General features: G+C 52.6%; 1 protein-coding gene across 1 annotated transcript; it reads left to right on the forward strand.

Moving 5' to 3' along the window:
* The first annotated feature begins 51 nt into the window (after positions 1 to 51).
* PDE4B (phosphodiesterase 4B) lies at positions 52 to 11,179 on the forward strand. Its single transcript, XM_010716029.3, has 10 exons — positions 52 to 291; positions 987 to 1,080; positions 3,156 to 3,334; positions 3,576 to 3,674; positions 3,958 to 4,122; positions 4,366 to 4,465; positions 5,137 to 5,291; positions 5,380 to 5,502; positions 6,518 to 6,700; positions 9,416 to 11,179. Exons 1-10 carry the CDS (start codon positions 244 to 246, stop codon positions 9,779 to 9,781), a joined length of 1,512 nt encoding a protein of 503 aa, XP_010714331.1. The 5' UTR covers positions 52 to 243; the 3' UTR covers positions 9,782 to 11,179.
* The last annotated feature ends 2,144 nt before the right edge of the window (positions 11,180 to 13,323 follow it).

The following is a 13,323-nucleotide window of genomic DNA, read 5'->3' on the forward strand; positions in this document are numbered from 1 at the left end:
GATTCGCCGCCGCCTCCCCGAGCAGCTCCGCGGTCGGGATTCTCTGCAAAGAGAACCCACCCACGCTGCAGAGATGCGGTGCCGGGCTGGGCTCCGGCGGCGTGCGGCGTTCACCGCGTTCCGGGCGCTGGGGGCTGCGGGGGCTCAATGCCCGTCGTCTGCTGCCGGCTGCCGGCGCTCCCGTCTCGCCGGTGACGTCTCCAAAAGGACCTGAGCGAGGGCTGCGGCGCGGGGTGTTCCAAAATGCCTGAAGCCAACGCTTTGTTGTCCGTGTCTTGGGGTTACATTAAGGTGGGTTGGATCCTGCCGGGTCCTCGGTGCCTGTTTTTGTGCTGCTTTCCTCAGGTAAAGCCCTTGGGAGGGAATGGGGCCGTTGGAATGGTTATTCCCACACGGTGTGTGTGTGTGTGCGGTGCATGCAGCGTACGCGGATGCGAGTTGCTTCTCCCCTTTGGGAATTCACTTCTGTAGGGTGAAATGATGCTGCAACCAAAGCGTGCAATTAGCAAATGGAGAGCAACGTACGGGTGCAGCTGGGCGAGCGCTGCGTCTCGCTGCAGTGATGCAGGCAGACCTGAGATTTGTGGCATCTTTGCTTTTCTCTTTGGAACACATGCAGCCGCATCGCAAAATGGAGCAAACTTATGTAATGGAGCTGAGAACAAAAGGAGGTGGAAATAGAATCCAGTACAAGACATGGGTCTCTCGGAGAGGTTACCTGAGGCATCTCATTTCTGGCAGTGAAAATAATGTCTGTCTGTGGAGGAAATTCGTGTTGCAGTTTTTGCGTAGTGAGCAGAAGTACGTAGCTGCACTGGTGCTGCGGGGTATCTCAGTGGAGCTGAATGGCTCTGATTCTGTTTCATATCTCTCTGTAATTTTATTTTTCACCTCTTGCTTGTCCGTTTGCTTGCTGTAGAGTTGAAGCCATGTGAAAGCATTCATAAAAATTCCATTCCTATGTTTGTGTTTCTCTCTCCCTGCAGTTCAAGAGGATGCTGAACCGCGAGCTGACGCACCTCTCCGAGATGAGCCGCTCCGGCAACCAGGTGTCCGAGTACATCTCCAACACCTTCCTGGGTAAGCAATGCCTGGCTCTGGGCCCTGGGGCAGCCCCTGCCTCTGCCTCCTTTCACAGCCACATCTCAGCACACAGCATTACTGGAAAGCTTTGATTTTCTGCTTTCCAAACGGAGATGGGGAGGAGGATGCAGCGCTAGCCTGGCGCTCTGCGCAGAGGGATTCCCTTTCCAGATGGAAAGATGTCTTTGGTTGGGCTGAACTGAGCTGCTGTCGGCCACGTTGTGCAATGTTTGCTTTTTGTGGTGACCTTATGTGAAGGACAAAGCCACCCGAGCCCAGCTGCACGCACTCATCTTTGCACCTTCTGCCTCATAGAACTGCATCTCCCCCTCAGAGCCAGGGGCTTGGACGGGCAAGGTCAACCCGGGAGTTTTATTACTCTGTGCTTACGTGCTCATTTTGCACTGGAAATCTGAGCCCAGCCTCAAAGATACGCACAGCATTTTGCATGACGTTCCTTTTGTAGGAGCTTCCAGGACGACCAACACGAATGAATTAAACATTTAAGTGTTCTGAGAAGTGTTTACTTCCTCTGTGTTTACAAAGCCCATCTTTTACAAAAAATACAGTTTACTGTGGTTTCAAACAGTTCCCAAATAGGTGCTCAGTTGCTCTCAAGCAGCAGCTTGATGCTGGGCACCCCCCACCAAGTACCCAGTTCCATTGGCCTGAACACTGTGCCCACGTCCCCAGGGAGCTCACGCCCCACGGTCGTCGTGGCCCAGAAAGCCTTCCCTCTGTGACACGCCATTATTTCCATTAAGGGACTTTAAAGTGATTTCAATAGCCAGTTGCAACTGGAGCTGCCGCGTGCATTTAGGGCTCATCACATCATGAATAATCCATGTAAGAGTCTGGAGCTGCTTTGTAGGAATCCACTGCTCCTCTCCTGTCGCTCAGCTTAATGGCGACATCCAGAGCAGAAATAAATACAGGGAAGAAAAGCAGGGCAGCCTCACTGCCAGCAGCAGGGCACTTCCGAGTGCACTGCTGCAGAAATACCCAGTGCAACCGGAGGCTGGACGTGATATCACACCCAGACAGCACGTGTACACCCATTCTGGAGGGATCATTGGAGAGAAATTATCAGAGCTTTCAAATGGCTCTTAAAGCTCTTTTAGGAAGTTGTGCTGTCACTTTTTTATGAGTTTGCTTTTTTATTTTTCCCTTAAAACGTGGTTTAAAAATGAAAGGAATGCACAGCGTAGAAGAGGTTGAACCAAAAAGGAGAAATCATAGAATCATAGTATGGCTTGGGTTGGAAGAGACCTTGGAAATGTATCCAAGTAGCATTTGTGAAATGAGGATAGCTCATGGATGCTAAAACCAGATGGCATATCTGCGTTCAGTCGCTTGGCTTCATTAAATGAGCTGAGGCTGGCAGCAGTGGGGCAGCCCCATCTCTGGGCCAAGGTTGTGAGAGGTTGGGTTTGTCACTGGGCCCTGCCATGGGCATGGGCAGGAGCTCAGCCTCTGCAGAGCAGTGCCTCGGGCACAGAAATCCATATGTGCCCTTTGATGGGCCATGAACGTGACCTGCTAAGCGGGAGGCATTATGGAAACACTAATTAAAGGTTTAAGGGTAATTGCCCTATTTTCCTAAGTGTTGTTTTGCACTGAGCGCTGAATAGCAATATACAGCGTAGCTCTGTCTTTCTCTAAGGATTTTCCCTAGTCTGTGCTCCTCAGATTCTCCCCTGCACTGTTCATAAGGATGTTGTATACATCAAAAGGATTCTTCTTGGAACTCACAAAGTTCCAGGGCAGGGTCAGCTTGGATGTTAGGAGAAATTTCTTCACCCAAAGAGAACTCAGCACCGCACAGCTGCCCAGGGATGGGGGGTCAGCATCCCTGGGGGTGTTCAGAGCCGTGGGGATGTGGCACTGAGGGACGTGGGCAGTGGGCACGGGGTGGGCTGGGGGTGGAGGAGGGCTTTTCAACCTTAATGATGCTGTGATGCTATGATTCTGTATTAATGATCAAAGTAAGGGTTGATGTGAGGTGCTGCGCAGGGTGCTCACACACTGTTCCTGCAAACGATGCTGATTTCTTTCACCTTTCTTTGTTGCAGACAAGCAGAATGATGTGGAGATTCCTTCTCCCACGCAGAAAGACAGAGAGAAGAAGAAAAAGCAGCAGCTCATGACCCAGATCAGCGGAGTGAAAAAATTAATGCATAGTTCAAGCTTAAATAATACCAGCATCTCGCGATTTGGTGTGAAAACAGAAAAGGAGGACCATCTGGCCAAGGTACATCAGATTGATATGGTTCGTGGAGAATTGGTGTGATCTTGGAGCACATGGCCTCCTCGTACAGGTGCTCTGACATCAGCACTTCACAGCTGCCCCATTCCTGTACTGCAGTAATTACTGGTGCTTATGAACTGGCTTGACTACCGCAGACAGGAAAACAAAAAGCTTTGGTGGGAGGGATACATGCAGACATGTCTCGAGAAACGTTTTAACTGTTCTCTTTGTGTCTTTTCCAAAGGAGCTGGAAGATCTGAATAAGTGGGGTCTGAACATATTTAATGTTGCCAGGTATTCCCACAACAGGCCTCTCACCTGCATCATGTACGCCATATTTCAGGTGCGTGGTTTTCTGTCCTTTCACAGCACTGGTTTAATACCCGGTGGCTCCCTGTTACACCACCAGGTGCACTGTGACATCCCTGTGTACAGGCTGTTGTGGATGTCCCATCCCTGCAGGCATTCAAGGCCAGGCTGGATGTGACTCTGGGCAGCCTGGGTCTGCTGGTTGGCGACCTGCACACAGGCAGGGGGTTGGAACTGGATGAGCACTGTGGGCCTTTGCAACCCAGGCCATGCTATGATTCTATGATTCTAAGATACTTTTGACGTCTCTTATGCAGGAGCGAGATCTACTGAAGACATTCAAGATCTCATCAGACACCTTTGTGACGTACATGATGACATTGGAAGACCACTACCACTCGGACGTGGCGTACCACAACAGCCTGCACGCTGCTGATGTCGCTCAGTCCACCCACGTTCTCCTCTCCACCCCTGCACTGGATGTGAGTACTGCTTTGAGCTGAGCTCTGCGCCCAGCAGTATTTCAGCTGCAGCTCCATCTGTAATCTCTGTTTCATCTTAAGGAGCGTGTGCTTGCATATCAACCTCTCTTCTGAGCAAATTGCTTATTTATACAAGCCTCGTCCTCCTAAAAGTGGTTCAAAAAGCAGAGAGGGTTTGTTGCTGTAAGTGGGCATCCAGGAGTGGTGATGGGCTTCTCTCACAGATCCCCATTTCCTCCATAGGCTGTCTTCACTGACTTGGAAATCCTCGCCGCTATTTTTGCAGCCGCAATTCACGACGTGGATCACCCTGGTGTCTCCAACCAGTTTCTGATTAACACAAGTGAGTCTTGTTTCAAATACAATCACGGCTTCATCTGCAAACTCAGAGTACGTTTTCCATTACAGCAAGGTCCAAACTGTGACTTTCAGACCACGGTGCTTTCTTAAAACACTGCGCAGCAAATGAGGTCTACGTTTTGAAATGGAGCAACAGTATAAGTCGAATTCCTATCAAAACAAATGAAGCTATTGTAGTATAATTTGCAGAGCGGCCTTGAATCTTGTGATTATCACTTGATAAGGCGTAATAAATCTTCCAAATTTCATCATTAACAGAAGATTAGTAATGCTGTTGCTATTGACAACAATGGAGCTAAATATTGTGGTTCGTGTTGTATTCTGCAACAGGCTAAGCATTTGAGTGTTTTGATTCCAAAGGATGGGCATTGTTCTTTTTTGGAAAGCGTGTGTGCAGGATCCATGCTTTCTGCTGTCAGTGCTTCCAAAGCCTGTAACTAAGTCAGCTGGATGCTGTTTGGCTCACCAGGGCTAAGCAAAGGGCTGTTGGCGTTCTGTACTCATGTGGTCAGAGCTACATGCTCTTGGACTATATGATACAAAAAAGGAAACTTCTCCATTTCTTGCACGCAGACAAACGTCGCGGTGCCCAGTGCTCGCTGTGGAGTCCCACGCTGTATGCAAACTGAGTCCATGTTTGTGTTGTGTTGGCAGATTCCGAGCTGGCACTGATGTACAACGACGAGTCGGTCCTGGAGAACCACCACCTGGCAGTGGGCTTCAAACTGCTGCAGGAGGAGCACTGCGACATCTTCCAGAACCTGACCAAGAAGCAGCGGCAGACGCTCAGGAAGATGGTGATTGACATGGTAGGGCCCCTGGCACACTGCTGCTCTTCACATACAGGCTTCTCCATCTGGCCGCCCTCACTGAGGTTGTGTTTTCTCATCCATAAAGGTATTGGCAACAGATATGTCCAAGCACATGAGCCTGCTGGCAGACCTGAAGACGATGGTGGAAACTAAGAAGGTGACCAGTTCAGGAGTCCTCCTGCTGGACAACTACACGGACAGGATACAGGTACAGCACAGAGTTCCTGCAGGACAGAAGCACCTTCCCTGTCTTGTTCAGTACCAAGCAAACCACATTTCTGTTCTTGCTGTTGCTTCCAGGTGATCTAAATGTAGCAAAGAGGCTGACCCAGATTTTCAGCCATCATGCAGGAGCTGTAAGCTCCTGATTTCACGTGCTCTGCACCACAAATAGATGGGTATGGAGGGGGGTCTCGTGTCTTTTTGGTGGAAGGGATTAGCTGTTTAACTCTTGGAGCAGGCAGCTGCAAGCATGCTTGTCCCTCTGAGGTTGATCTGTTCGGCTGAGTATTTGAGGGCTTGTGAGTTTCCCTGCTGCTTTCTCTCCTTTCTTTGTCCTAACAAAGAGGTATAGCATGATTGCAGGAGCTCAGTTTGTAACTCCATAGCTGAATCAGCTCTTAAGCTGGGTCGAAGTTAATGATGCACACTGCTCTCTCCAGGGTCTAATCCTCACCTTGCAGACATGACAAGGCAGCTCTGGGAGGGGTTACGTGGTTTCCATGTAGGATGACGTACATTGCTGTCTCCCCACTTTGCTGGCCAGCTTAGAACAAGAAAACCCTCTCACATTTCTCTTGATGTTAGAGCAGCTCCTTGCACTGAGTCCCCGTGGCCGCAGTTAGTCAGGCACCCGGCTGTGTGCGTGAAAGGGATGTTACTCATTGACTAAAGCAGCAACATTTAACCATATGAGAGCCTGAAAATACCCTTTGAATGGCGGGAAGCACCTGCATTCAAAAACAAACCTCTGTGATGTCACCAGTGTTGCTGGTGCTGCACCCAGTGGAAGTTGTGAGACATCTGGAACACGCAGAGCGCGCTGCACCTCTGCAGCTGCAAGTCCCATGCACAGTGATCGTAGGGTGCTAACATTTCTATGCCAAATTGCATAATCAAAGAGCCTCGTGGTTAAATGTTCTGAATTGAGCAAGCAGATACAGCTTGAAGCCGTCCTCTTTTTCCGTTGGATTTTATGAGTTTTCTGATGAATGTAATTGCAGGTTCTCCGAAACATGGTACATTGTGCAGACTTGAGTAATCCCACAAAGTCCCTGGAGCTGTACCGGCAGTGGACGGACAGAATCATGGAGGAGTTCTTCCAGCAGGGAGACAAAGAGAGGGAAAGGGGAATGGAAATCAGCCCCATGTGTGACAAACACACAGCGTCGGTGGAAAAATCACAGGTAATTGGCCCGGAGCCACACGTCAGTATTGCCTCAGAGACAGAGCTCATCTGCTTTCTCTAACACAAGGAGGCAAAGGGCCAGCTTCTTCTGATTGACCCTGATGCCCAGCTGTGCCTGGAGGTCCTACAGCCCTGCAGCCAGGCCGTGGGCTCCCTGCCCACTCCTTGGCATCCCCGTACTCCCCACACACGTGCTTATCTTGCCCTGTTTGTGTCCCAGTTTCCAGAGTGAGCTGTTCTCCTTTTGTTCCCGGGCTGGAGGAGTGTGATCCTGATCTTTTTGGGTCTCTTACGTCTTCACACCCCGCAGCCTCCTTCCTAGCTCTTAATTAGCACCTCCTAATCCTACCGGTACTGCACCCCACATTAGAAATGTATGGCAATGCCTGTCCCTCTGATGGCAGAGATACAAGCAGCCCCAAGGGGAGCTTCACTCAGGACTCCAACGGAGCCCAAATTTTGGTTACTTTTGGCCTCATGTAGAACGATTTTGCAGTGCATGAATCGGCCAGCTCAGCTCAGTGGAGCCTCAGTATTGTGAAGTCCAAGTGTAGATATTTAAATCAGTGCAGGTCTTAAAAAGAATTTGGGTTTTTCTTGTATATTTTGAGATCACCTGGTTCATCCCTGGTTCTGATTCATAGCTCAGATGATTTCAAAGTCAACTTAGATATGAGCTGCATAGCACAGGCCACAACGTTTCACCTGGTTAGGCAGAAACAAAGCCGGAGGTTTATGTTGGCCAGAACATACTCCAGTCTTCATATAATGCTGTCCCAGTTGTTGTTTTGGAAGGACTTGAGCAAGCCATCTTCAAGGTTTTTCAGTTTGAATAAGTATCAAAATTGATGATAATTATTTCCAAATGTCCTCTTGGGCTAAGCCAGGCGGTTTCAAAATTATTCACTGGACCGCATGGTGATTCTGTTGGAAAAATCTGTCTTATTTGTTAACCTAACAAGAAATGAATCCTTCAGCCAGGCTTGGCCAGAAAATGCCCATGTGCTCCGCGTGTGAGCTCCAGTTAATTCTGTGGTTCACAGACATGCTTCACAGAGGTTTCAAAATGGCAAAATCTTTGCTTTGCAAAAGGAGTTGCACGAAATGGCCTCTACCGAAATACCAACGAATGCAAAGGAGAGGGGGAGGCGGCGTTTCCATCCCGGGCTGAAACAGAGAACCCAAGGGCAGACAGCGTGCGAGTGTGGCCAAGCTCTGGTGTTCCTCTTTACATCAGAACACTTCAGGATCAGGCTGGCCGGCTGCTCTGCCACAGGAGCTGTTTGTGCAAGGAAACGACAGCGCTGTGCGAGGCGCTCAGTCCCAAGCTGTGCTCCCCCTGGCCGTGTTGGGTGGCCGTCGGCTCACCGGTTGGGATCTTTGTCACTCTAAAAGTGCTCCGGATCTCCTGTGCTGCAGGAAATTTTCATCACTTTTTCGTTTAAGCTGCCTTCCCAGTATGTTACAATTGAATGTTAATGGTTCTATTGACATCCTGTTGTGTCTGAAGGAGGCATGTGTGATTTCCAAAGCAAACATCTGCGCGCTGAGCCTGGCCCCTCTGAGAGCCATTTTCCTGCTGCGCTGAAACGTCGTCCAGCAGTGAGGAGAGAAGTGACACACTCTGCCAAGACGGAAGAATTTCAATCCTCTTTATGGCCATTCAGTTTTCTCCATCCTGGACGTACGTCCTCTTACTCAGACAATTGAAACATGATTGAGCTCAGTGCCTACGCGCCTGCGAGCGGATGGGCTGACGGCCGCACCGCTTCCACCCCGGCACGTCACCACTGGGGGCTTGGGCAGCCCGCCTGGATACAGGAGCAGAACTTGTTGGGCTGCCTCCCCTTCTCCCTGCGCTCTTTCCAAAATGAAGGGAAAGGAAAGGAAATCTCCACCAGGTTGGACTGACCAATGGTCATTAGGTGTCATTTCTGCAGGGACTTTGGGGGTGTTCCGCCTTCGGAGCGGTACCTTGCCCTGTCCTCTGCACAGCAGTGATTGATTCACTGGGCAGGAGGAGGCACCCGCAGGGACATTGAGAATCTTTCAGCCAGGGACAGGTGCGGCAGCTTCATCTTGGAGTTCCAGGTGCCTCCTGCTTTCAGTCTACCTTTCACTCAGGGCTTGGTTCTGGGCAAGCCTTGATCTGATCAGCACTGATCAGATTCCCCTCTGCTTCTCCTCCCCATGCACACAGCCCCGAGGCTCTCAGCCTGTCCCCATCAGGAGGTGCTCCAGGCCTCCACCATCTCTGCACGCTCCACTGGGCTCTCCAGCAGTTCCCTGTCTGCCCTGAACTGGGCAGCCCCACACTGGGCACAGTGCTCCAGCTGTGCCCTCCCCAGTGCAGAGCAGAAGGTAGGAGCGCCTCCCACGCCTGCTGGCCACGCTTTGGGCAGTGCACCCCCAGTCCCAGTGGTCCTCTTGGCCTCCAGGACACACTGCTGCCTCATGGCCAACTGTTGGTCAACCAGGACCCCCAGGTTCTTCTCTGCAGAGCTCCTTTCCAGCAGCTCAGCCTCTGACCTACCCTGATGGGTGCTGTTTTTCCTCCCCAGGTGTAGCCCTCCTGCTGTTCAGATCTGTGTTGTAGAGAGCTTGCACCTAGGCAGGCGTTTAGCTCGTAAACTCATGCACTAATATCATTTTAACTTTTCAGGCAGCCATCTCAGTGCATTTCCTTCCCTAAGTGCGTTCCCATGTTTTGCAGGTCGGGTTCATCGACTACATCGTGCACCCGCTGTGGGAGACGTGGGCTGACCTGGTGCAGCCGGACGCACAGGACATCCTGGACACCCTGGAGGACAACAGGAACTGGTACCAGAGCATGATCCCACAGAGCCCCTCACCCCCACTGGAGGAGCGGGGCCAGGACTGCCCCGGCCTGATGGAGAAGTTCCAGTTTGAGCTGACCTTGGAGGAGGAGGATTCGGACGGGCCCGAGAGGGAAGGCGAGGGCATCGGCTACTTCCACAGCACGAAGATGCTGTGCACGGGCAGCCCGGGGCAGGAGGACGTGCAGCGGGAGGCGAACATAGAAATTGTGACAGAGGACACGTCTCCCGTTGACACATAATGCCCTGCACCTGTGTAAGTGGATCGGAAACGCTTAACGAGCATGCAAGCGGTCTGGTGGGACTCGCCTGCAGCCTGGGCCCTAGGCCTGTGCCTGACATTGGCTGACGGATCTCCGGGTCCGTGGGGCCGTCAGGGCTCCGTGCTGAACAATGGCTCAGGAAACGCCGTGAGTGATGCTGGGGTGGCCGTGTGAGCTGCGGGCGCCGCGTGGCCTGGGGCTGCGGGCACCAACGCCGAGCGGCCCAGCACACGGCGGAGAGATTCCGTACCGTTCGCTCCGGGACTCAACCCGCCGGGCTGATAGAAACTACTGATCCATAACTCTGCGTGTAGAACCCGCCCGCCCCACCGCCTGTCTGCAGACCTGTGTGCCTTCTTTGTAAACACCCTCATGTCTTTTCGAGATCTGTTCGATACACGGAGTTCAGTGTAAGCGGCGGCACCGAGTGTTCGGGAACCGACGGATCCTTTTTGATTCTTCCTGTTACGAGAAGCAGTCTTCCTTTTTCCACGGGCAATACCTGTCACTTTATTGCGGTTAATCACTTTTCCAGACTAAGAGAAGGGATTCCCTCCGTTTTTGCATTACGGCACTTTTAATTAGTCTTCTGAAGGCCCCCCTCGTTGCCTGCCCCTCTGCCCGGGGTGGCTGCGGCGCAGTGGCACGCAAACACCTTCGTGTTCCGCCTTCCCTTCGTTTAGGCCCACCGTCCTCCTCCTCCCGCACTGCCTTGAGCTCTAACACCTCCATTACTGTTTATAACAGTGTATTTATTACGTAATGTACATACTGTAATGTTTTGTAAGTTATTAATTTATATGAATTAGCATTGCCTGTCGGCGGCGATGTTAATTGTGTAGAAGACTCGGAATAAGAGTTGCCTTTTATTTTTCCTTTTTTTGTTTGTTTTTTTTTTGTTTTTGTTTTTGTTTTTTGTTTTGTTTTCTCGTAACCTTTTGTATTGCATAAAGTACAAAACCTGAACACAGCTGAAGAGACATACGCAACCCAGGGGACGGGGCAGAGGTGGCCGCGTCCTGCCCCAGCCTCCCGACAACCCAATGTGAACCTCTATGACAAAAATGTGAACTGATGTAATGATTGTGCTGTGAAACTCCTCCTGACGACGCCGTTGGGCACGGCGAGCGGTGCCACTCGGTTTGTAACATACGTTTTCAGCTTCTGGTCCAACTCGTGACAACTAGTTAATGACAGTAGCACAGTTGTGCATGATCAATGGGTGTGTATGTCTGTCGAACACTGCATTGTTCCAGGTGGTTATTTTCTTGTTTTCAAAAGTTTCACACAACGTATGTTATAGTATTATATATTGTGTTCAGATGCATTCTTAAGAGATTTTTATATGAAGTGAATAAATGAATGCATGACCCTGTCCCAGGGCTGCTCGCAGCGTTGTTTGTTCAGCGGGGCTGGGCTGCAGGTATGGCACAGGGAGGCTGGGACACAGCGTTGGGCGGCTGGCACATGGCATGGGGTGGCTGGGATGTGGAATAGGGTGGCTGGGACATGGCACAGGACATCTGGGATGTGGCATGGGATGGATGGGATGTGGCATGGGATGGCTGAGACATGGCATGGGATGGCTGGGATGTGGCATGGGATGGCTGGGACGTGGCATGGGATGGCTGGGATGTGGCATGGGATGGCTGGGATGTGGAATAGGGTGGCTGGGACATGGCACAGGACATCTGGGATGTGGCATGGGATGGCTGAGACATGGCACAGGATGGCTGGGATGTGGCATGGGATGGATGGGACATGGCACGGGATGGCTGGGATGTGGAACAGGGTGGCTGGGACATGGCACAGGACATCTGGGATGTGGCATGGGATGGCTGAGACATGGCACAGGATGGCTGGGATGTGGCATGGGATGGCTGGGATGTGGCATGGGATGGCTGGGACATGGCACAGGATGGCTGAGACATGGCACAGGATGGCTGGGATGTGGAACAGGGTGGCTGGGATGTGGAACAGGGTGGCTGGAACATGGCAGGGGATGGCTGGGATATGGAATAGGGTGGCTGGGACGTGGCACGGGGCAAGGAGATGCCCATGGGATGGCTGCTCCCCGCTCAGTGCTGTCCCTGCCCAGCGGCAGCGGCGCCAGGAAGGCGCTGCAGACAGGAAGGCGATGCCGCAGCGCACCGCAGCCCGGCGGTGGCTTTCATGTCCCGGCCGTACCCAACGCAATTGAAACAACCAGCGGTCTTCCAGGAACAACACGCCCTGCTGCTGCGTGGGGCCGGGCCGGCAGCGGGCGGCGGAGCTGAGCACAGGGCCACATCCTGTCCCCTGGTCCCCCCTTCGTCCCCTCGCCGGTCCCGTTCGGCCCCCATACCTCGGTTCGGGCCTTCGGTACCCCCCCCAGGGCCACCCACCGCCGCTGCTGCTGAGACCGATTTCTCCTTTCCGCCCGATTTACCCTCTGCCTTCGATGCGCCCAGCGAAGCTCCAAACCCACAGCTTAAGGAACGCGAGGCAGCGCTGAGGAGGGTGGGCTGCGGTGCGTTCTGTGCTGCCTCTCCCCTCCTTCTCAACCCCCCCAGGTTTATTTTTTCCCTTCCCACTGACCCACTTCTGGCAGTGGCGTCACCGCGAGTGCAGCGAGGCAGCCGCCATGCTCTGTGCTGCAGCAGCTGCATCCTTCCCTGCTCTGCTCCAGCAGCACTGCCACAGAACCAACCCCAGACCTCAGCTAGAGGGATTCCCCAGGCAGGTGATGGCACTCTGCATCCTCTCCTCGAGGATGAGGCCATGTGTTGGCTGCTGGCCCCAGGTTCCTGCTAGCCCCTGCAGCTGTATGGCTTCCCTCAGCACCAGGCATGCAGCAGATGCACGGTGTTGGCTGCTTTCATGGGTGGCATGCAGGGATGGTGCTCTGCCTGCTCCCAGCTGTACCCTGGGGTGCAGGAATGCGTGCAATTGGCTGCATAACCATGGCGTGCAGCTGTCGTGCGCAACTGTGCAAGCAGGGAATGCAGCTCAGGCTGGAGGTGGGGTTGTGGTTGGGTGCGCAGCACAGTTCCTGTTTCAGCAGCACAGCTTTGAGGAAGCTGTAGGTTTCTTCTGCTGAGCAGTGGTACATTTCTCACCTGGACAGTGCAGCACAGTGCTACTCACTGCACGGCAGGGCACAGACATGCAGGTCCCATCAGAGCTGCAGAACATCGGGCTGGCTGCACTGTGCACCAGCAGTAGGAGCATCCCCAAAAATGTGCCTTTATTGCAGAGCTGCTCAGCTGCTGGCAGCATTTTGGGTGCAACATGCCATGTTTTGGGCACATCCTGCCGCATCTCAGCATGTATCCATCTACAGTTTGTGTCTGCTCCGTGGGGCAGGGAAGGGGTCACCAATTTTGCTCAGGTCCCATTTTTGCAAAGCCTGGGCAGTGTCACCCTGGGGCTCCCCACGCTGCGTTTCCCCACCCACGCAGCAGCCAAAGCTCAGCCTGCTCTGTGCACACAGCCGTGCACAGCTGTACAGCTCCATCTGCCGAGCCCAAACCGCTGCACGG

Source organism: Meleagris gallopavo, chromosome 10, assembly GCF_000146605.3.
Source record: "Meleagris gallopavo isolate NT-WF06-2002-E0010 breed Aviagen turkey brand Nicholas breeding stock chromosome 10, Turkey_5.1, whole genome shotgun sequence".
Lineage (NCBI taxonomy): Eukaryota > Metazoa > Chordata > Aves > Galliformes > Phasianidae > Meleagris > Meleagris gallopavo.

Bases quoted from the DNA above. Each gene is read 5' to 3' on its own strand.
- PDE4B (XM_010716029.3), top strand. From the start codon at position 244: ATGCCTGAAGCCAACGCTTTGTTGTCCGTGTCTTGGGGTTACATTAAG. The intron at 3,335-3,575 runs GTACATCAGATT...TCTTTTCCAAAG, and splicing joins AGGAGGACCATCTGGCCAAG to GAGCTGGAAGATCTGAATAA. The intron at 3,675-3,957 runs GTGCGTGGTTTT...TCTCTTATGCAG, and splicing joins TCATGTACGCCATATTTCAG to GAGCGAGATCTACTGAAGAC.